This window comes from Aptenodytes patagonicus, chromosome 3 (assembly GCF_965638725.1).
Source record: "Aptenodytes patagonicus chromosome 3, bAptPat1.pri.cur, whole genome shotgun sequence".
NCBI classification, from domain to species: domain Eukaryota; kingdom Metazoa; phylum Chordata; class Aves; order Sphenisciformes; family Spheniscidae; genus Aptenodytes; species Aptenodytes patagonicus.
In genome coordinates this window covers 69752058-69774596 of record NC_134951.1, presented here as the reverse complement: position 1 = coordinate 69774596, position 22539 = coordinate 69752058, and the positions used below count along the sequence as shown (strand labels likewise).

General features: G+C 41.1%; 2 protein-coding genes across 4 annotated transcripts in view; both read right to left on the bottom strand.

Moving 5' to 3' along the window:
- The window catches only part of VTA1 (vesicle trafficking 1), a 44342-nt gene extending 33649 nt beyond the window's left edge, over window positions 1-10693 (bottom strand). For 2 of the 3 annotated variants that reach the window (XM_076333731.1, XM_076333732.1), the window contains exon 1: window positions 10524-10693. In XM_076333731.1, coding sequence (XP_076189846.1) covers window positions 10524-10632 — 109 coding nt within the window. In that variant the 5' untranslated portion in view covers window positions 10633-10693. Of the gene's footprint in view, window positions 1-1196; window positions 1422-10523 lie in introns of all 3 variants that reach the window. The other variant, XM_076333733.1, reaches the window with a different exon arrangement.
- Window positions 10694-14894: 4201 nt separating this feature from the next.
- On the bottom strand, window positions 14895-16864 carry GJE1 (gap junction protein epsilon 1). The gene is made up of 3 exons (XM_076335516.1): window positions 16813-16864; window positions 15987-16169; window positions 14895-15608 (listed from the first exon to the last, which is right to left on the bottom strand). The coding sequence occupies exons 1-3, from the start codon at window positions 16849-16851 to the stop codon at window positions 15198-15200; spliced, it is 633 nt and encodes a 210-aa protein (XP_076191631.1). The 5' UTR covers window positions 16852-16864; the 3' UTR covers window positions 14895-15197.
- Between the last annotated feature and the right edge of the window lie 5675 nt (window positions 16865-22539).

Sequence of the window (22539 nt, the reverse complement as noted above, 5' to 3'; positions counted from 1 at the left end):
CTTAGAGGTCTTTTCCAACCTAAACGATTCTATGATTCTATGAAATAATTTGGTATTTGCCTCTACAGACACTACTGAAAAAAAATAAGTCTTCTAATGTTTTGAAATTTTGCTTTTGAAATTACCTGTATGAAGAGCAATATGTGAGTGAATCTGAAAGCAGTAAGCAATCCCTTGCCTTGTTACAGACAACAGGTCAAAGTGTCTACAAGTTCTACTCTTCGCATATTTGTCTATTATTATTACATCTTATTCCTAAGGCAAAGAATCTTAATTTATTTCCAAACACAAGTTTTTTCATGTCTGTGTCTTTTGTCATCCTTCTCTCTGCTCTCTCTAATTTTGAAATGTCCCAAGTATTCTATATGAAGGCTATTTGTAAGACTGTGTTGGTATTGATACTACTACCTTTGCCAATTAAGGTGTCAGAAGCCTCTTCCATATCTTTTACTTTTGTGCGTAGTTTATCACACAAATATTACTTATGGTAAGGTTACATGATAGTAACTGAAAGATATGCTTTGATCTAGTGAAGGAAATCTATTATGTACTTTTCCAGTTTAACTTGCAGCAAATGGGCAAACTCACTTCATTACTGAATTTTCAGCAGCAATGAGCAAAACATAATTTTCCTGCGTTAATATCATTAGTGAAATTTTAAACTGGCAATTAATGGTCAAAGAACTGTCCTCCACGTTTATGTTGGCAGGTAATCTCAGTAGCAAAGAACTCATAAGCAAGAGGCCAAAAGTTTACCACCTCCAACATCTCTGCTGAGAAAGCTAAATGTAACATGAGTTCAGTTCCCCCCCCATCTGAAAGAAAACAGAATAAATATTTACATTCCTTTAAATACAGCTGTTCTGGTTTCTAAAACATTGCAAAAACAGTGGAATTTATTATTACTGTGCTTGCTAAGTCACAAAAATTTTGCTTTAATGCAAGTGGTTCCGTTTCTAATAACTAGAAGTTAATCTCCTGAATGGAATGGACACCACCGAAAGAAGTCCTCTTAGTGTTCTATATTACAGTTGCATTATTTCACCTTTTAAAAATGCTGCACTTGAGATGCCATTTTACATCAAAATTATTTCACTTTTCTCTTCAGAACTTCTCTCTATACATTGAAAAATGTTCAAAGTGCATGTCCCTAATGACCAGAGTAATATACTGTAAAGCTAAACAGCTACACTTACAGGAGCCATTTGCTTGGTAACTTTTGATAAAAAATTTCCTCTGTGAAAAGCCAACTTGCCGAAAATTCTGATATAAAAAGACAACTAAAACCATACATCGTAGCTGCAAAACTTCTCAAGTTTTTAAAGCCTAAACGAAGTATTTGAAGAATGTAGACAATCTTGGAAATAAGTGACTTGTAACTCTCATCTCTCTTCACTATTTGTGATGAAGATCTGGAATACCTGGAAACAAATAAATGAATGCAATTATAGGTTCTTTTTAAGCTTGTTTTATGCACTTGGCTTCATAACAGATACAATATACATTTTTTGCCCCCTTTACCCAAATCAAGTAGCAAAACAGATTCTTCTGTGACCAACAACAGTAGCATATGCATAAAGTAAAGCACTAAAGAGGTAAAGGAGGCTACATGGCACTAATGTCTAAATATTAATTAATATGATAAGTAGAGCTAAAGTCATTTGTAATCTTTTACGCACGAAAACAGAACTGTTTTGCCAATTATTAACTAAAAGAGGGTTTGCTCTCAGTTTGCAGACAGGACATTCATCTTCAAATTCATAAAGACTTGGCAAGCAATCATTCTCAGAAAAATGTTTAGCCAAGACAACTACAAAATTATGTCTTGATTTGTTGCCCTTAATCTTTGTTCAGCAAATACTAAGTGTGGGTGTGCTGGAAGGAATGATACAGTGAGCTTTACAGAAAATTCTCTGCTTTTATTTATGTCACGTAATACCACGTTATTTTTCCTTTGCTAATACACAGCACAATTTCAGAGCGAGTATTTTGTCTTTAGTACGTGCCAGGCATTCATTCCTAACACACAGTAAGTTATTCCAGATTTATGTTTGGATAACAACTGAAACTCCCCTCACTCCCATTTTAAACCAACTCTGTGCCAAGTAAAAATATTGGAGAACAAAAGTTCCAGCCAGCAAGCATGCACAATAGGTTGATTCTATCTTCTAAATTCTGTCCTACTATCCATCTTTCTTTTTCCTGGTCTAACAGGATCAAAAGATTACAGTTCTTTTTCCATGTGCATATTTAGTTCTCTAGTATAGAAAAAAAATTATTAGGAACTGGAATTTCATTTTTCACATTCAATAGTAACAAATTGACATTAAACAGTAACAAAATCCATTGCCGTAACTTTAGCCATATTTTGATTCTGATTAAGAGATGAAAGCTTTCTCAGGCCGTAACGTATTACTCATTCATATTCTACACCTTCCTCTTCCCTTTGTCAAACCACTGACAGAAAAATGTTTGTTAACTCCTTGGTACAGGAAGACAACAGTTGGAATACAAATGTGGGAAGCAAGGGACGCAAAAACATTAAATTGGATTGTACTCAAACTATCGCAAATGTATTTTCATAAAGAACGCATCTGCAAAGAAAAATAAAAATTATTCTTGCTTTCATGAACATTACTGTATCATACTTCATTCATGTAATTTCTGCATGCAGATCATAAATATATGCTATTTCTACATGGCTAAGTCAAAGTTGTCTGAATTCAAAGACTTTTAAAAATAGATTTAATAGATTGACAAACAAAGTTCGAAGGGGCTTACACCTCCTCTTCATCATATGATGCTGAAGGAAACTGACAAAAGACAAGGTAAGTATTAGGCTGGCAGCATCAATTAAAAATCTGAAACACTCCAGAGAAGAAAAATTACTTTAAAATACTTATTTTCAAGTAAAATTAGATTAAGGAGAAATGCAAGGAAAAAAAATCTGAGACTAAAGTGGGGGGAAGGAAGACTACACACAAAGTTAATTAAGAAACTCAAACCAAAAAAAGGGTAGTATCGTGACCCCCTCTTCCCCTCAGATTCTTTTAAAGTATTCTAAAGCCTAGAGAGGAAAATGGATTGGTAACAGCATATTTCAAGGTTATGTTACCTGCTAGACAAACTTTGCCAAGTCAAAACTATCTCAAGTAAAATGTCTCTTACTTAAAATTACTTTAAGTTGTAGTAAATTACATTAGAATTCACTGTTATTTGAAGAATAGCAACCTATAAACAAACTAAATAGGTAAAACAAAATTTGCAATTACAAACAAAAGTGGTAATTATTAAGGTTAGATGACAAAACAAGTAATCTAATAATATCTATTATGAATCCAAGATACCACTCAGTATTCTATACTGCCATTCTTCAGTGTGGTTTAAGGATCAATTTTGGTCTTGTAAAATCTGAGTAAGAGATCTATATGTGGAATTCACAGGTTTCTAAGCTTTTGCACAATATTTAAACTATCAGTATTTTTCAAAGCTTGTCTCTATAGTCTAATAAAGAAAATGAAATTTTTCTAATTAAATCAGAAAAACCACCTTAACTGTAGGATTTATAGTAATTGAGATCTCAAGAAGGCAAAAGGAGAAGGCAGATACTTTGGATTAGTTATGGTCAAGTCATGTGGATAAAACAGCTTGTAGTGATTAGAGCACAAATCTGAAGCACTCCTGTGGAACACCCTCCAGTTTAGTTTACACTGGAAAAAAAACTATTTCATGCTCTCAAACTACTCTGTGAGGTGAATCAAAGCACTCTAGATGGGCATGACCATGAGATAAGTTTCCGAAGTGCACTCCTGACCTTAATTGCTAACAGCATCCAGGGCTGCATTAGGAGAAGCATTGCCAGCAGGTTGAGGGAGGTGATCTTTCCCTTCTACTCAGCACTGGTGTGACACACCTGGAGCACTGGGTCCAGTTCTGGGCTCCCAGTACGAGAGACATGGGAAGGGCCACAAAGATGATGGAGGGCTAGGAACATCCGTGATACCAGGAGAGGCAGAGAGCTGGGACTGTTTAGTCTTGAAAAGAGAAGGCTTAGAGGGTCTTACCAATGTGCATAAATACCTGATGTGGGGACGGGGGCAGTAGGGAGTGAAGACAAAGCCAGACCCTTCTCAGTGGTGCCCAGTGACAGGACAAGAGGCAATGGGCACAAAGTGAAATACAGAAAATCCCACTTAAACATAAGAAGAATCTTCTACTGTGAGGATAATCGCACACTGGAACAGGTTGCTCCCAGCAGCTGTGGAGTCTCCATCCTTGGGGATATTCAAAACCTGCCTGGACACAGTCCTGACCAACCTGCAACAGTTGAGCAGGGGATTGGACTAGGTAACGTACAAAGTTCCCTTCAACCTCAATGATTATGTGATTCTGCAAATTAAAATGCTGATATTGATGCATCCCTTCTTCAGAAGCAGCAGCAAACCTCAGGCAGGAAAAGACAGTTCTTAATTCTACTTCCAGAGGTTCAAGTTGAATAAAGATCCACCAAAAAACTGCGAATTACACGGTGGAAAAATGCATGTTAGTATTTTTACATCGTACAACTGAACTTTAGGAGTTTTATACAAACACACACCTCAGAAATAAAGTTTCAATCTCGAAGTACACTTGTTCTATTTTATGTTCTCATTCCTATCTCTGTCAGAGCAGATTATTTTTAAATATTACCTATGTAATCAAAGCAAATGCCAAAAATACTACACAATGGTTCACATCATCTTTAATTTTTGCTTCTGCCCACAGTTTGTTTTGAGGACTGTGGGGTTTATGTATTTATCTTTGTTATTCCAATCACTTCTGTTTTTCTGTCTCCACAGACAAATCAGAGTTTTAAGAGCACAGTTTTCCCACTTACAAATCTTTGAAACAGATCAGAACAAACAAGCTAAGACTGAAGACAGAAAACATAGAAAGCACAGAGGAAAAAAAAGAAACTGACAAGTATTTTTAGTTTATACTTACAGCACAATCAAAACAAGTCTCGCAGTCCACTATGAAATGGATATCTACTTCTTAAATATTTGACCATTTCAATTAATTTATCCTGAGTAAATAACAGATTAAATCTATTCTTCAGTATGTAATCTCTAATAATAGGCTTTAAATCAGTTGTAGCATTAGTAGCACACAAAACAGTTTTCTGCCACCAGCAATATGAGAATATGGGAAATGTACTTTTACAAATGGATTATATAAAACTAGTACAAAAAATGAATATTTAAACTGGAAAGCTCAGGAATTTGGTCTTATTAGTTAAGGAATAAGAACATTATTTTATGCATTTCAATTCTACAATGTCCCAGTTAAGTGAAATCAGTAAGTATGTGCAGAACCTCTGCAGTGAAATACAGCAAATACCACTTATTTTTATTTCCATTAATACTTCTGAATTACATGCATCTTCTAAATTAGTCATTCAAAATGCATTCAGATACAATAAAAAGTTGAATAAATTAAAAGCTCAATTAAAATATTCGTCTGTTATTAGTCTTCTGCTTTGAGGAAGGATCAGTAAAAAATTAACAGTATTTCAGATGTAAAATTACACAGTAACTGTATTTCCCAAGTTATAAGTCAGGCCATGAACTTTGTTTTTTAATTAAAAAGAAAAAAAAAAGTCTTATAATTGGTATGCAGTGAGAAGCTTGTTTCATGGATGTCTGACTAAACTTGAAAGTAAAAAGCAAGTTACATTTAACAGATGGGTATTTCTTTTAAAAGCTGAATGACTTTTGATTCAAGAGTTTGCCAACTAGTTGTGGAAAAAAAATTCTCTCTTTTGCTTTTCTCTCCTGCTTGATCCCACAAACACAGAAATGTTAACACAACAGTAAGATCCTTCATAAGGATTTCTCTGGTGTTTTTCTATCTCAAGAATTTGAGAATTGTAGGAGATTTTCTTCACATCTTTTTTAAAGAGATCAAGTCTACTGATCTCACATGAATGTTTTCTGATGTTTAGCAGACTGTAAAGCAAAAACCATCACAGCCCTGCTTTTCTGAAGTTACTAGACTATTTTTTCATGTTGCATTCACTGGATATCCAAACACTGTTGTGTGTTAAGATGTTATATATCACGAAACATCAATGCTTTTCTGGCAACTCACTGGCATTCTCCCAATACTTTTGAATTAGAAAAATCAATGGCCTGTAAGTACAGAACTATAAAATAAACTACAAATTATCTTTGAAAAGCGCTTAACAACACTACTGAAAGGCTGAAACAACAGCTATTAAGGAAAATCTTGCTTTAAACACTAAAACATAAGTTTTCAGAAGACAAAACTACCTCTCAAACCTTGCAATTTTTCAGAAAATAACTTTTGAGTCAAATTGCCTATGGCACAGCTAGAGACATAATTTCTTTAGTTACTACACAGGCCAGAGATTTTTTTTTTTTTTAATCAAAGCCTGCCTCCTTGTGTTTGCAGAATAACATCTCAAAGTAGTCAAACAGTCACTTATGCAAGTTTTTACCATAAGAAAGTTATTTTATTGACCACCAATCACTTATTTCCCTTTTGCTAGGCAATCAATGTAGCATTCTTTACTGGTATTCCCTTATACCTATCAAATTAGCTGACCATTACTGAACCTGAAATAGCTACATACTTAATGACAATGATTAACAAAATAATATGAAATATGAGAAAAAGTATCATATGGGGAGACAAGCATTTTAAAAGAAGGTGGTAGATTACCACAGTGCTGAACACTTACATTAGCCATAAAGCATCTAATCTCTTTAAAAGGAGAATTATTTTGTGAGATCATGTCCTGTACAATTTTAAAAAAATAAGCTCGGTTTCTTCATTTCTCTACAGTCTATGTTCTAAGTAGAACAAATTTTACAACCACGTAAATTTACAGTACATACTGTCAGGAAGCAAATGTTTTTATTGCATCAATCAATTATGTCCATCTACTAACAGTGGCTAGGGCTAAAAAAAGTAACAGTTTACAAACAACATATAAAGCTACTGATCATATGCTGCTTTGAATTTGAATACCTAAAAATGGAGTTAAGCATGGAGGCTTTGTAAGGAATATACAGGACTACAAGAAATAAAACCATTTTTTTTAATTTTTGCAGTGTTTCTAGCAAGTACCACAACAAAAAGCACCTGTGATGTGTTATGGTGCACAAGAGCATCAATGTTGTTCTTCAATGTTTTATTTTTCATGTGGAAAATTATGTGGCAGTTGAAAAATACAAATCATCCCTGCTGTAGCTATCCATATTGTGTAAAACAGAGATTAATGTTCATCAAATTTCAGTTTCTTTAAATCAACATATGCCAGCAATATCAAAAAAGCAGGAGTCCTGTCTTCGCCCCAAGCCATTGTGTCTTGTTCCTTGCCTTTGTCTGTGTGGGAGCACAGCTGTTTAAGCGGTAGTGAATTGGCCTGGCTGAAAAACAGCTTATTGTTGTTTTTCATCATACAATTACATCAATGTTTGCTTCTGAAGCACATTAGGGTTGGGAATGAGAGGCCAGAGAAGGACTACTGTATCTTCTTTAGGTGGCAGCGCTGGTTTATGCTAGTTTCAATGTGATTGAAATAATCACACTGAAATAATGCTAGCTTCAAATGAACTATACCCAAAAAACGTAAGAGAAAAAAATTTTAAATGGTGTATGCAAATAAAATGTGTAACTGCCATTCAAATTCCCAGCTTTGAGAGCACACCTCTGGCACCAGTGGATGCTGATGAGAGATGAAAATAATAAAAGAGCAGTAAATAGTGACAATTTTATTGCTGAGCTATAGAAAGTAGTATCTTGTTCACTTGCTTCTGGTATTCAAATTAGTTTATGTAGCAGCTCTTATTATCAGAAATACACAAGCGGAATTGAACTAAAATTCACATAAATCAAAACCTAGCAAACGTATGTCCATACTGAAAACTACTGTGCTGTGGAAACATTCATATTAGGACCAAAGCTTTTGGCTAGGGATGAACCACTCCTGGCAACATTCCAAAGCTATAAACACCTTATTCTTTTCTTCAGACTGACAGTTACATCCATCATACGACCAAAATTCAGGTGTTCCCCCTCATGCAGTGGCTGTGCAAGCAACCTTGTGACAAAACACACAGCATTGTCCCACCACATGAGCTTTCACCGGAGGGCCCCCTCGGCTGGCTGCTGCGCCACACCACCCTCCTGGTCCCACAAAATGCGGTGCCAGGCAGATGCCTGCAGACGAGCCTGGCGGAGGAGCGCCAGCACAGAAAACACCGTATGTTCCAGCACTCACCAAGCTTTCCTCATGCTATTCCTTCCACACAATACATTATAGCAAACGTACAGAGCTCCTCTGAAACACATTCCAAGCACTCAGCAAAGAGATGTTCAGTTTTTTTCAGTGAAGCATCTAATGAGAAACGTTGCTTTAATTCCACATAAAATCTGTGTTGCTTTCAAAACGTTATCTGAAAAGTATCCTGAAAATTTTTTGTATACCCAGACTTACACTTTAAAAAACCCTACCTTTTTAGGAAAACTTTTATTATTCACAGCATGCTAGAAGTATATACAGTACATTTTTTTGACAGTAGCAACATTAATAATTAATACTTTGGGATTCTACGTAATTGTTCCAAACCCACAATGTTCAAAATAAATGGTTCATAAACCTTATTTTTGCTTCAAAGCCAGAATTAAAGTAACAAAAAAATTCCTGTGCAACAGGAATTCTGCATTTTAGTCAATCCAGACAAACTCATCAACCATGGGAGGAAATAACTGTCATCAGTGCAACACTGGTGAAAATTAATTCTTCTCCTTTGTGTATTTAAAAGAACACAGCATCCAAGCAAGACCGATCTTGAAAAAGGGGTGTCACTACTTTTTACTTTATGTAATAATGTAATGGGAAAGATATCTCTAGAATATAGTCTTCACTATACTCAATAACAAATCAGATGTGTTGAAGTACTCAAATGAAAAAAATATGCAAATTTTCAGGCTACTTAGGACAGACAATGCAAAGGACTTTACGGAAAATGTTAATTATTCAACATGGTTATTTTTTTCCTGTACACTAACATTAAGTTTCAGAATGGAAAAGACATTAAGAAAAATAGAGATCAGCCACCAAAACATTTCTGTTCTAAAATAAAAATAGACTTGTATTTTGTTACCTGCACTAAATGTTAGTATTTTTATTATATAGCCAGACAGGATGTAACATCTGACAAAAAAACCCTAAAGAAATAAAGAAAAACAAAACAACAGTGCAACTTGACCTAGCTGGTGCTTCCTGCCACACAAAGTATGATTTGTTCTGTGTTTTTCCAGTAAAAAAAGAGTGAGCACTGTTGAGAACATCCAGTGTTCTATCTCACTTCTGTGGTGGCAGTAGTACACATTAGCACAGTATTCCTACATAACGCAAAACTTAAAACTGAGCTGACAGTTATTTCAGAGCTTTCTGAAGCCTGAATTTCATGAGTTCATCCTTCTAAACTTATGATTGCCTTACAAATTAAAGTACCAGTTCTACCTCTATTTTTTATTTAACTCTTTTTGAAGACAAGCTATTGACAAGTAAACCCCCCACATGACCTCCTCACATCTCCATAAAAAGAAAAAAACAAACAACATAAACATACATTTCTGGTGATCTGCTAGTCTTCGAAATTTTTCAAGTGTGGTGATTAACTGTGACAGGAATTTAAGACTACTAACAACTGCCTTGCATTTCTTAATTAACTGTGGAAAGCCTTTTAGAAAGGCTCACAGACCACCCTGACGACCATTAGCTTAGAAGCCGTAAGTTAGCTTGAAAAATTTACATATTAATTTGAAAGATTTACAGTAAGAGAAAATTATTTTTGCTGTGTTCATTTCAATGAAGCAAACAAAAGAAGAGCCACCAACTCTCCCCCTTAAAGAACCCTGAAGAAGGGACAAAGCCTCACAGAAAATAAAATGAACTATTAAAAGAATTAAAGACTCTCAAACCCAAACTGCTTACTCAGATACAGGACAGAAAGAAGGAGGTCTTTTCAGCAGGTGAAAAACTCCGAAAAGACTCTCCAATGTTAGTTTTTTGCGATACTTATTAGGACTATCCCAACACAGAAGCACAGAAGCCCCGACTTTATACACGTGCGTACAATCACGTATTTAGGCTGCTGCCATATCCGCTACGACTGCAAAGAGGCTTAACTCGCAAAAATAGAGCGCATGAAAGACGGGTTGGGGCTTGCAGTTGAAGCGGCAGACAAGGAGGACCGTGAGCACCCCGTACCGCCCCAAGAGGTGGGGCTTTCCCCCCCTGCCCCCACTTCTCCGTACATCCCACCGGCACTCCGCGCAACCCAACAAGCCAGGCGGACAAGGGGAGGGGCGCGCTCCGCCCGGTGCAGCCACTGGTGGCCGAGGGGGCGGCGGCGGCCCCAGCCGCGGGGAGCGGTGGCGGGGCGGGACGGGACGCGACGGGCCGGGCCGGGCCGGGCCCGGCTCGGGGGCCGGCCGCCTCCACTCACAGTAGTATGCCACCACCGGCTCGCGCTTGTCCAGCTCCTGCGCGGTTCGCAGATGGTGCTGGATGCTCTTGAACTGCGGCGGCAGCGGGGGAAGCACCGTGGCCGCCATCACGCGGGCGGCGATGCGAAGCGGCAACAACGGACGGCCGACAGCGGCTCTCGCTCCCGAGCCTGGCGCCGGCCGCTTCCGCTTCCGGCACGGGACGCCGGGGCGCGTGCGCGGTGGGCGGGCTGCCGCTGGTGGCGGTGCGCCCGGGAAGAGCGCCCCCTGCTGAGCGGGAGGGGCGGGGCACGGAGCGGCCTCCTCGGGCCTCGGCCCGCCGCAGCCGGGCGGCCCCGGGCAGGTTGGCCCGTCCGCCCGCCCGTCCGCCCGCGGGGCCGTACAGCCTCACGCGTTCCCTGCGTGGCTCGTTAGTGTTTGAAACGCGTCCCACCGCCGCCGTGTGGAGGGGCCTGGAGACCCCGGAGCGGCCGGGGCTTCCCCGGGCCCAGCCGGGGGAATGGCGGCCTGGCCCTGGCTCTCCGGGGCCGAGTGGCGACGCCTTCCCCAGCCCTTTCAGCCCCAAGAGCCGTGCAGACCTTCCCCCTGGAGGTACAGCTGCGAGTAAAATTCCTTTTCAGGTTGAAAAACGTTCCCCTCGGGCTGCCTCGAGGCTCACCAGAGGTCCGGGAGGCCCTCGAGTGCTGAACCGCACCTCTGCTCCTGGGCCTCTGCCCGTTGTTCCGCTGCCGCTCGCTGGAGAAGCCTTGTGCGACCAGTGGCCTGGTTAATAGCGCTTCAGCAGGCTGGGCTGCTTCCCGGCAGCTGTCAGCAAGTCCGCCAGCCCTGGAAAGTACATCTCGCAGGATCACCGCTTCCCAGATAACTTTTTCTCGGAGGAACCTCCAGGGTTTTCTCTTTTTGCTGAGAGGGGACAAGAACAGCAAAAGAAGTGGGAGCCATTGAAGCAAAATGGTTTCAAATGGATCTCACAAATTGCAATATAAATTATTTTAGTGTCTGTCATCTTCTTATTCTGACAGCGTAGTTAAATGATTTCTTAATTTCTTTTAAATGGCCCTGATGCCAAACTTCCTCCTGGTCTCAACATGGCTGTCTGCAAGGCAGGAGAATGGCAATGCTCCAGGGCATAAAGAAAGATGCGTGTTGGAGGGAGGCACCGGGTAGGAGAGGTGGCTGCATCGTCTCATTGCTATCAAGGGAGAGTGCTGAAAAGAGAACGGAAGGGAAATGATGGCTGAACAGAAGAAAGGAAAACAAGAAAGGAACAGAACAAGGAGTGGTTATAGGACTGGGATGTTGTGGTGGTGCACTAGAAGTTGGCTGGCCCAGAGCAGCTATACCTTTGATGTAAAGGCAATTGCATGGCTTACTGGGTGTATTTAGCTTGTTTCATTGAAGATGATGGAGGGAACAATTACGGTTCTTTGTTAAGTGAGAACTGAAATGGTCATGACGTCTGGCTAGAGACAAAACGGGCTGCAAACGCATGAGCTGGGGATTGCTTTGAGTGCTGTCTGTGAAAATGAGGCGGCTAGAATATGGTGGAAAACAATGAAAAAGTCAAAGAAGCACTTACAATATGACCCTGATGTAAGCAACAAAAATACTTCCCACTGTGTTCTGGGAGACAGGACTTCATATTCGCTGTGTAAAGAAATAGAATTGAATCAAAGAATCCCCAAGCGTATTATATAATTCCTTTCATAATGGCAAAAAAAGCCTTCAGGATCATCTCAAATATTTGCTAAGCATTTGAGCTAAAATCCGTGCAACACTGAGAAACGGATGCAGGCATGTTACAAATCTCGGAGTAAGGGTGGAAGGAAGCTGATAGAAAGCAATGTAAATAAGGATAAAAGTGGTGGGAGTTCGGAATACTAGGAGAAAGAAAAGTTTAGAGAGACTTGAGAATACAATGAGTGCCAGGAAAACAAATGGCAAATGTAGGAAAAAGCCGTGTTGACAACCATGGGGAAGTGGTTTCTTTACATGGGCATAGTATGTCCATCAACATGTTCCAGAAACTTATGACGGAATCAGTCACAGAAAAACATTTGCACTAAAAGGCGATAATGCACATTTTGGTTTTAAATGAAAAACTGAAAATGGGGAATTTGACAATTTTAATTTCACAGGAAATGCAGAAAAAAATCTGTGTTGTATCTGATTTGGAAGAAGAGCATGTTTTGATATGTTCCAGATTTTGACCACCAAGGGAAAGGGCATGGTGGTGGGTAATCCAGCTCCTAGAGCCCCTCCAGGGGTCCTGAGGCAGTCCTGTGCCAGTCCTGGCTCTGCAAGGCTCTTGACTGTAGCAGGGAAGTCCCCTGAGGGGCTGGGGGTTTTGGCACTCCTCTGACCTGAAGTGTTTTGAAATCTACAGAAGAACAACAAGCAATGGAAACACTAAGCAGCAGGGAAAATACTGACAAGGTTGTGATGAAGTTACTTTATTATTATATAAACATCTGATTAAGTGTGATTTGAGTACAATTGGTCATGAGCGTACCTAGCACATGGAAGTAAATTCTTCTTTTTAGTAGTAATAGATATATTGTATTTTATGTATAAATAAAAAGATTTTTTTTTACCTGAGATTACAAGTTTAAATTGCAAAGAATAATTCCAGATGGATACCGATGGATACAACGAAAAATTAAGCACGTATCGACCAAAGCACGTGGTATATTATGCAAACAGGAAGTTAGCACAGTGATTCTTATTCCACTTGTAATGCTTGCAAATATCAAATAACTAGTATAATATTGCACAAATGTGATACTGTTGACTGGACATATATTTAAGACAACATATAACTTATTTCTGTAGGGGAAAAAATAACATGAATGTTTTAATACAGTGAATGTATTGAAATTTATCATCTGGTTCTTGATCAGCATATTAACAAAATCACACATCTAGTTGTGACCCACTTTGATTTAAATGGCCCAGAAGCAATCAAATCCAAGACAACTAAATAATGCAATTCCATTTATGTAACGAGGACTGCTTTCGTGGGTGAGGATTACAAGGCTCTTATAATCCAACCTTGTTTGGGACTGCTTAACTAACAGCTGGTGCTAAAAGATTTTATAGTAATTTTTCCAGAATTTTCCAAATATTCCTGAAAGGACCCAAACGCTGTGACTGGGATCTCAACTTTTTATGCTTTTATGCTGAATGTTGCCTATACTGCGTTTTTTCACATAGGTTAAACTTAATTCAAGAAGCAAAGACGTTCTTCCCTTCAGCGTTACAGGCCTCAAACTGTGTCCAAAGATGCTGACAGATTCCTTTTGACTTTTCAGGTTCCTGGATCACTGCTCAGTAGTGATGAGTCCGAGCCTCTTGTTTCACTGAGATTCGGAACAGAAATTGTTCAATTTAGTCGCTGTAGAAAATGATGGAAGAGGAAGAAACCTTCCATTTTTTTTCCTAGAAATTCAGGGTATTTGAAAAACAAATGGAAACTAGCTAATTGTTATGGTTGGTATTTGTACATATTTTATACAGGAAACTACCTCCACCTTTCTCTCCAGTTCCAAAATCTGTTTTTTTCTGTCACCTCACTTCAGCACCAGGAATGAAACCGCTTCTAAGTTTAAGATGTCTATTAGTCCTTAAGAAGAAACTGTTGCACACGAAAACATCTGATACCTATATAAAGTTCAAGACCTAACCTATCCCAATACACTTACTGCATGGAATAATTTTAGTATGCAGACTTCTTTTTAACTGTTATTCTAGCAACTTTAGGCAGAGCAATAAGAAGTTAGGTGTGACACTCACAGCAAAAAATTCTGTGGGCCCAATTCTGCAGTCACATGCAAGCAAAACTCTCACTGAAATCAAGGCATGACTGGACCCAGAAAAGGCATTTCTCCGAGATTTTCTTTTGATGCTTTCAAGCCTCTTATGCAAAACTAAGTCATAAAGCCCTTTTATGCTTTCAAAATGTGATCATATGAAATTGGTAAAAATCTTCTACACCGTAAGCCAGAACATAATGAGGGTAAGGCATTCCAGTCAGCAGAAAGAATACCGTGCTAGTCTTTCACTTTTAAAAGGAGATTCACAGCTAGCAGGTGACACTAGCTGGACTGCTGCAAAGTAAGCTGATAGCGATGGATATGTTGTCACCGCAGCCTAACCAGGAGTCTCTGCCCCTGGGGTCTGAGATGCGGGTTGCAACAGCGGCACTGCTTGGGAAAATGTTTGAACACTTTCTGGTACCCAGAGATTATCCACCATTACTGCTTAATTCTCAAGCCATAAGAACACGTAAGAAATTTGGAATAGTTTTTCCCGGCAGGTCAATGACCTTACTAGCTCCAATTGCATGTGTTCAGAAAAGCTGTGAATAAAGATACATACATAAATAACCTCCTCCTCACACAGACACTCCTCTGGAGGCAAAACTATTGTACGTGGCAGGTCATGAAAACACGTTGCTCTTGTGAATCTTACCGCCTTTGGTCTTTACATGGAAACAAAGATTATTCACATAATGCGGTGTTTTTTGGATGAGGAATAAGTGTCAGATGACTACTCTGCAGCAGTAATCATGAGTGCGGTTCTCTTCTGCAACACTGCATAGAGGACAGAAGATGTTGTTTGTTATAGCTTGAAATCATCGTTATAAAACTGCAGGTGGGCAGGGTGGTAAATGACTAGGAGTGATTGACATCACTGAGTTTTAAGAAACCTAGCCTTCTACATGAGATCTCAAAAATTTCGGCCACACACAAGACCACTGTAATCACAGTAAATGTGTACATTGCAATAAGAAAAATTGTCTTTTCGAAGTGCTCTGGCACCATGCACCGGGTAATATTAAAGTTTTTTTCAAGTGCTCCCACATCACACATGTAGATTGCGTTCACTTTGAAACCAAAGAGCTGAATCTGAAGCCAAAAAGCCACAGCTTCAAGGACAATCCTTAAGAAAACAGAGAAGATATAAAAACCAGTGTAGAATGACTTCTGGAGGATATCTTCCTGTTTGATGCTCTTACACGCAGCATAAAGGTGAAAAAAGGCTCCAGGTACCAGTACAATCACCAGCTGTAACGCCCAGAATACCTGAAATGTAGCAGAAACGTAGTTGTCAGATCATTTACAACTGCATCGGGACAGCTAAAACGCGCACATATTTTGTAAGTCTGTTTTTAATATATATCAAATGTATAAAGACTTAGATGACAATAAAGGTAAAAACCACTGTTATGTTTTAATTTGAAAAGTTCAGTTGGTTTCTGAAATGTGAGGGTTGTTGTTATGACAGAGAGAAAGCACAACTCCATATTTAGTCACAGATGAAAGGTTGTTAAAAGGAAAATATTCATGGAAAAGTTAAGTGATAATTAGCCCAATCAGTTACTACTATATGGAACAATTATGTTTAATTTTTGCAGTTTATTTTCTTAACGTTAGATTTCTACAATGAAAGAAGAGAATTACCTGAGGAGTTATAGGCCTGAACTGGTTGTAACAGAAAAGATTAACCTCTCTCTTCTCTGGGTCACAGCTGAAATGCAAGGCCTCATTTCCATAAACAGCAAAGCCCAAAACACCGAGGAAAAACATGCGAACTGAGCCAAAGAAAAGAGTGTGGAATTGGCCAATTACCGTTGGTGGCCTGAGCTGCAAATCACAGGGTTATTCAACATGAAAACAAAAATGAACAGCATTATTGTTGGAGGCCTACTTGCTCTTTTTCATTACCCCACATATTTATTTTATTCTACTTGTTTTAAAAGGAGAGAGTTTGCCTATGAAGGCTGCAGTAGCTTTCTAACAAAATAATTGCTTAGAACACTTTATTGTTGCTAGCAATTTTATACAAACATTCATTTGTCTAGCACTTAGCAGTTAATTTGTTTCACTGCCTTTATCTGTATTCTGCTGTTGCAGAATGCACCAGACGGAGCTGAGCGCTTCGACCGAAAGTCCATTCATTTTGCTGTTGTATCGATTTACGTGATGTCAGGTGATGGCAAAGTAAGGACCGCCGTGACATCATCAAACCTAACGATACTTATTCTTGCAAATTAAATTTCAGCTTCCCCAAAGGGGCATTTCTAGCACCCAGGCAGGGCCTGTTTCGGTGGGCGTCGCGCCCCGGCCGGCAAGCCCTGCCGCCGAGCGGTCCGCGAAGGAAGGCATCCAGCTCCGCTGCTCGGTACTCAGGGGATGGAGGACACGGCACGGCTCCCTCGCGGTTTGGGGCCGGACCCCTCGCTCCCGGCTCCCGGCTCCGGCCCCGGGTGCGCCCCCGCGTACTCACACATCCCTCCGAGAAACTCCGCATGTAGTTGGGGGACATGTCTGGGAAGGCGCCCTGCGCGGGAGGCGGCGGCGGCGGCCGGGGCCAGCCCCCGCCCCGGCTCGCTCCGCCCTTTGCCCCCGGGCGGGCCCCGGCTCTCGGGCAGGGAGCGGGCGCAGCAAAAGCGCGGCCCGCCGGCGCCGGACGGTAATCCCCGGCCAGCACCGTCAGCAGCGCCGGCCGCCACCGCCACGCCGCTGCCGGGTGCCCCCCTGCCCCTGCCCCGCCGCCTGACGCCGGCCTTTCACCCCCGCCTCGGGGTACCCGCTGTAGCGACCATCGCCCGGCGCCGGCAGCGGGGCTCCCCCGCGCTGCCTCTTTCCCGCCCCGGCCCCGGCCCCGGCCGGGGGCTACCCAGCAGCCGCAGCCCCGGCGCGACGCCCTCGGGGCTGCCGCCGGCGGGAGGAGCCGGGACCCCGGCGAGCCGGGGCGCAGCGGCAGCTTCCTGGGCTGCTGACGGGTTCCATTTACACCACCTAGAGCTTCATTTGTTTTTAACTAGGTCCAATAAAAAGTAAGGATGCAACCCAACTTGGAAGCTGTAGGTCCAAGATTCTGAATTCAAAGAAATAACGGGAACTGAATTAAACCAAGTGATATTAACCGCTCCAATATTGCTACAAACAACGGCAGTAATTGCTATTAATAATTAGCCAGCGTAGTCCATGCGCGCAGCTGAAAGAACTCCGGAGGAGCTACGCGTGCGAGCACCAGACACTCCTGCCGGTAAACGGCCGCAGGGACGTACCTCCAGACGTTAGTTTGGACCTAGTGGGACTTTTATGAGGAGGTGGAGAGAGGAAGCGTGGAGATGGGAAACCAGAGGAGGGGAAGAGGTAGCTTGTCATTCGGTCGCTGGTGCTCGGTAGCTTATTCGGCGTTCTGAAGAGGTGCGCAGGGAGGTGAAATCCAGCCACCAAATCCAAAGAGGGGCATTTACTCTTCCGCCTCTACACTCGTGAGAGAGCCTCCCTTGTAACTGGTTGCGGCGGGACTTCGAGCTGATGTAACAAAAAGCGTTGCCCCCTCTGTGATGTATGCTCAGAGGCACGGAAACGTAGGCAGGAGCAGGGAGGAGGTGGGGATCGGGGTTCGTTTTTATGTGTGGATTTGGCTGCTGTGGCTCTAAAAGGTGCCACAACGACTATAGTAATGGCATGATTACAGCAGCTGTTGTAAGACACCGGAACACCCTTCGTGAGGGGAACCTGCATCTGCTGAAGTAGCTAGCTTACGAAGGAGGTGAAAAGCGCTTCAATAAGTGTGTGTTATTTACTACAGCTAATTTTTCACACAGTTAATTAAACGTCCGTTTGTCTCCTGGAGGACTGTAAAAGGTGCTGTATCAGTAGCACTGAGACTGGGTTTCTAAACTTCTTTTTAATGCGATCTGCTGCTCCACTGAGTAGAGGGAGTGCTGAGGTTTGTACATATTGAATGAACTAAAAGGAATAATATCTCACAGTGGTATGTGATCTGCAATAAAATACAGTGGTTCTCAGGATGTGTGACTAACCTCCAAAAAATGCAATAATTGTGATTACAGTGAATTGTTTTTCTTCTGCTCATAATACATATGGCGCTTAATTATCATCCAAAAGCAATTTTTAATGTTGCCACAATACTATAAAATTACTAAATTAGCTCAGCATGCTGTACAGATGTTTAATATCAGTAATATTTTAATCATTTAATTCTCTTAAAACGTGAATTACTATTGAAAACCTACCATTGAAGGTACTTCAGAGAATACTTGTATTGGTATTTCTTACAATCTCTTTAAGCAGAAATGTTTAAAAATGCAATCATGGGAAAACTGAAAAACTAAATTTCTAAATTGAGATAGATCTTTCAATGCTTTTTATTATGCTTGGTATAGTAGCGATTATTTTCACATTATTCGATGAACATCAACCCATGATAATCATTAAGTTTGGTCAGGAAGCGTTTGATTTCGCTATAGATAGAAACAATATTTAAGAACACAGTCTAGGTAAAAAGCTGCACTATACAAATGCTACTTTGTATCTTTTTATTATTAGGTGGGGATAACACAATTACTTACCTGGCTGGATTGTCTAATCTAAGACAGTCAAGTCATTCTCTGTACGACCTCAGTAACATTATGGAAACTTGAATTTCCGTCCTGTGATAAAGATGCTAAAAGAAGAGTTAGCTGGCAATGCTCTGCTTCAGTTCTGGGAACACATAAGGAATACAGCTGCGTTGAAATAAAAAATGAATTCTGGAGAGATTGTCAAATAAACCCAATACAAACCCCATGGGTGTCTGCGCTCAAACCCCACTGAATGTGATGAATGGGCCCACAATAAAACTGTCGGTTTCTCTGAAGTGGCTCAATACGTGTCATGTGAGCTGAAGCACAGGAAGCCCATTATCTTCACACTAGGAGGAACTAATAGCGATGTTTTTCTTTTGTCATGTGTGTTCAATAATGTGCTTCGTAGCACCACATTAAGAGGATGACTTGAGATGGGAGTAGAGTAACCTGGCATTGTGCAGTCCTTTTGAATGCAGTCTGCTAAGGCAACTCAAGCCGTTCCTTGGGACTTTCTTGACAGAAGATCATTATTTGTTCTGAATCTGCAGGAGCGGCTGTCTGTTGGTTGTCTATCATGCACAAATGGGATGGAAGATGTTGATATCATACTTGTTTCTAAGTGAGTCCTAAGCCGGGCTTTCAGCTCAAGGTTGCAACTCAGCAGAATGCTCTTTAACCTTTTAATGAGTTGAAGTCCTACTGAATAACCACAGCTAAACAAATGGAGACTAAATGCATGCATAAAGCTGCACTTGTGCTTAGAGGGATGAACTGCGTGTTTAACATTAAGTGCCCAGTTCATTGCTTTATTAGTGTGGTTAAATGTAATGGCATCTATTATCCTTGTGCCATGAAAAAATGGCGCCATGAAAATGGCACAAAATGAAATGGCACGAAAAATGAACTGGTATCAGTAAGATAAGTTTTTATTTGCCAAAAGAGAGCTTGCATGCCTAAATCTTGGAGAACAGCCTCTTCTGCCAGCTTTCCAGCTTTGCCTAGTGCTGGAAGCACCTGAATTTCCATTTTGGTTTGCAGAGTTCCCCACATTGGAGCTTAAGCCCAGTGGAGGCCTCTACTGGCTGCAGACTGGTGCCTCCACTGCAATTCGGACCTGAGGCAAAGGTTGCCTCACCTTCAGCTAGGGAAAGAGGCTTAGGAGGCAGGTGACTTCCTCAGATCCTCCTGACTGCCTGCTGGTTTATGTTTAGCACGAAGAGTAGCGGGCAGGATGCAAAATCTGGGAGTTGAGAAGGATGGACTAAAGAGAGTCTGGGTTTATTGCACAGGGATATGGGCTCAGCCATGGCGCTCAGTCTGGGGAGATGTGTGTCATACATAAAGCTTCTTCCTCACTTTTTATTTTTTTAATTAATGCAAAGTCTGTTTAATCTAAAAAGCTTATTTTGAAAAATTAAGAAATAGGCATGATGAATCTCTCTAGCATTCTTTTTTACAGTCACCGTGTGCAGTCACGCAGACTTAACAAAGAGGAATTTCCATATCGGTGTTTGTTGCAGCTTTGCCAGGCCCGGGAGGCCACAGACTGCTGCCTGCAGCCCAGTGCTCCAAGGTCATAGTGCTGCCGGCAGACACAGCTTGACTCTGACCACAGAGTGTAGCTACTTCTTCTGTTATCTGGAGTCTTGAAGGGGAAAGGGCTGCATGGCACACATCTGACATCTTTTCTATTAGTTAACTGCTTCTTAGAGCTTATCCCTGAACAGCCATAGTTGAACTCAGCATTTCTCTTTTCAACATATCTAGTTTGCTAGCTTATGCCATTTGTGACATTCTCCACAAATCCACAACAATTCTTCTTTTTAGAGTAATTCTTCTCATATCCATTTGTCCCAGGGAATGCACTGGCATTGCCTATGAGATTATTAACTTTCAGCGCTATTTTACTAGTAAAAGAGTCGCGGAGGTTTGATGTTGTCCAACCTTAGAGTTTGAGGTCTGGCCTTAGAGGTGTGGCCTTAGAAGATGAACGTTTGTCCTCCTTGGAGGCTCCACAACATGGAGTGTTTCATACCCAGGTAGAGAGCCTGTGTCTCCATCCCCTCCTTTCTCCAACTCTGCCTACTCTTCCCAGCTGCTTCTTGGACCCACTTCCAGCTACCCACATAGTAGCAGCAGCAGACCCTATTATCTGTTCTGAAACCTGGAGATAGGGGAAGCGATCTGTTTCTGTATCCTCTTGTCCTTTAAATAGAGTCCCTGACTCAAGAAGCTGAAAGGTAATGGAAGTCTCTGCCAAAAAATCCCTCCACCAAATTAAGAAAGCCTGTATTAAAGTAACAAGAAAGAAGACATGACTTACTTAAGGTTATTGTACATCTGACTGTCTGGGAGAAGCCACTCTGCTACAATGCACGTCTACTTTTTCCAGCTGTATCTGCTGGTCTAATGTGTGATACTACAAAAATTTCTCTAAGGTTTGCTTCCAATACTCAGTGTTTAAAATCAAACCACATTTGTTCCTTGTTTCTTTTTAATGCATGACTGATGATCAGGCCTTCAAACACGAGCACTTCCAGGGTTGCATTTGAACACAGTTCTCATTTAGTTTGCAAGCATGCATACTTAATTCAAGGCTACTTACTGCAGGTAGTTTTGGTGGCAGATATGTTTGGCTGTTCATGGGACTACACAAAGTTTGTTGTGATGTGCAAATCTGGAATCAGCCCTGGAATTATCAAGTGCCTTGAGCTGCACAAACACGTGAAAGGAGCCTTTTTCCCTGTTAGAAGCAGTTCTCGGTAGAGGGCGTTTGTGAGGTGTGTGGAGTTCCTCATTCCTACACGGACTGGCATTGCATCCCTAAGTTTGGGAATTACTGATGAAGCAGATTTGCCTGCCACGTTTCCAAGTTGTTGCAGTCCCTGCCCTGTGGTGTTGCACTCCCGCATGCGCTCTGTCTGCGCTGGCTGATTTCAGCCTATGCACAGTTTCTTTGCCACTAAGGAGACTTACCTGTGGCGCACGCTCTCTCCTTTGCTCTTGTGCTAAGCACTGTGTCATAGCTGCATGATGAGGTTGTCTCTAGACTATAATCTGAAATAACATCCAAAGAGTCGGATGGATTCTTTTGTTTGAAAAGAGAATGATGAACAGTTTGTATGTGGGGATCTGAATTCCGGCTGGTTTATGTCAGGGTTTGTGGGTCTTTTTCCTCTCCTTTTTGCCTCTGCAGGAAATGGTATTCGTGCTGTTTGAGTATATTCCCTTGTCTTTACACAGACATCCGTTGAATGACAGTAGAAGCATAATCTAACTTTCTGTTTCCTTTGAGCTGGAGACACTCACAGTCTCCAAAGCTTATTTCCTTGCTGTTCAGAGTTCTGAAAATATAGAGTAGATAAAATCAAGTAATGACAAAAATCAGGAACATAAATTCCCACTAAATATGTTCCTAATTCCTCAACCTTAGGAATACCATCCTTTGGACTAAAGGACAGGTAAAAATTATTAGGATAGAAGGAATACCCCTGGAGGGCAGCAGTAGGAGTGGTGATGTTGTGCAACAAAAAGCAAGGGGTCTCACCTCTCTCCACGCAAACTGCAAGAAGTTTATGCCAACAGAAGCTTTTAAAGTGTTCTGCTGATATTCATGCAAAAAGAAT

Excerpts from the sequence above, each read along its gene's own strand:
- GJE1 (XM_076335516.1), bottom strand. The coding sequence starts at position 16,851 with ATGTCCCCCAACTACATGCGGAGTTTCTCGGAGGGATGT. Across the intron at positions 16,170-16,812 it reads GGAGTTTCTCGGAGGGATGT|CTCAGGCCACCAACGGTAAT; the intron begins GTGAGTACGCGG and ends TGTGATTTGCAG. Across the intron at positions 15,609-15,986 it reads TCAGGCCTATAACTCCTCAG|GTATTCTGGGCGTTACAGCT; the intron begins GTAATTCTCTTC and ends GCTACATTTCAG.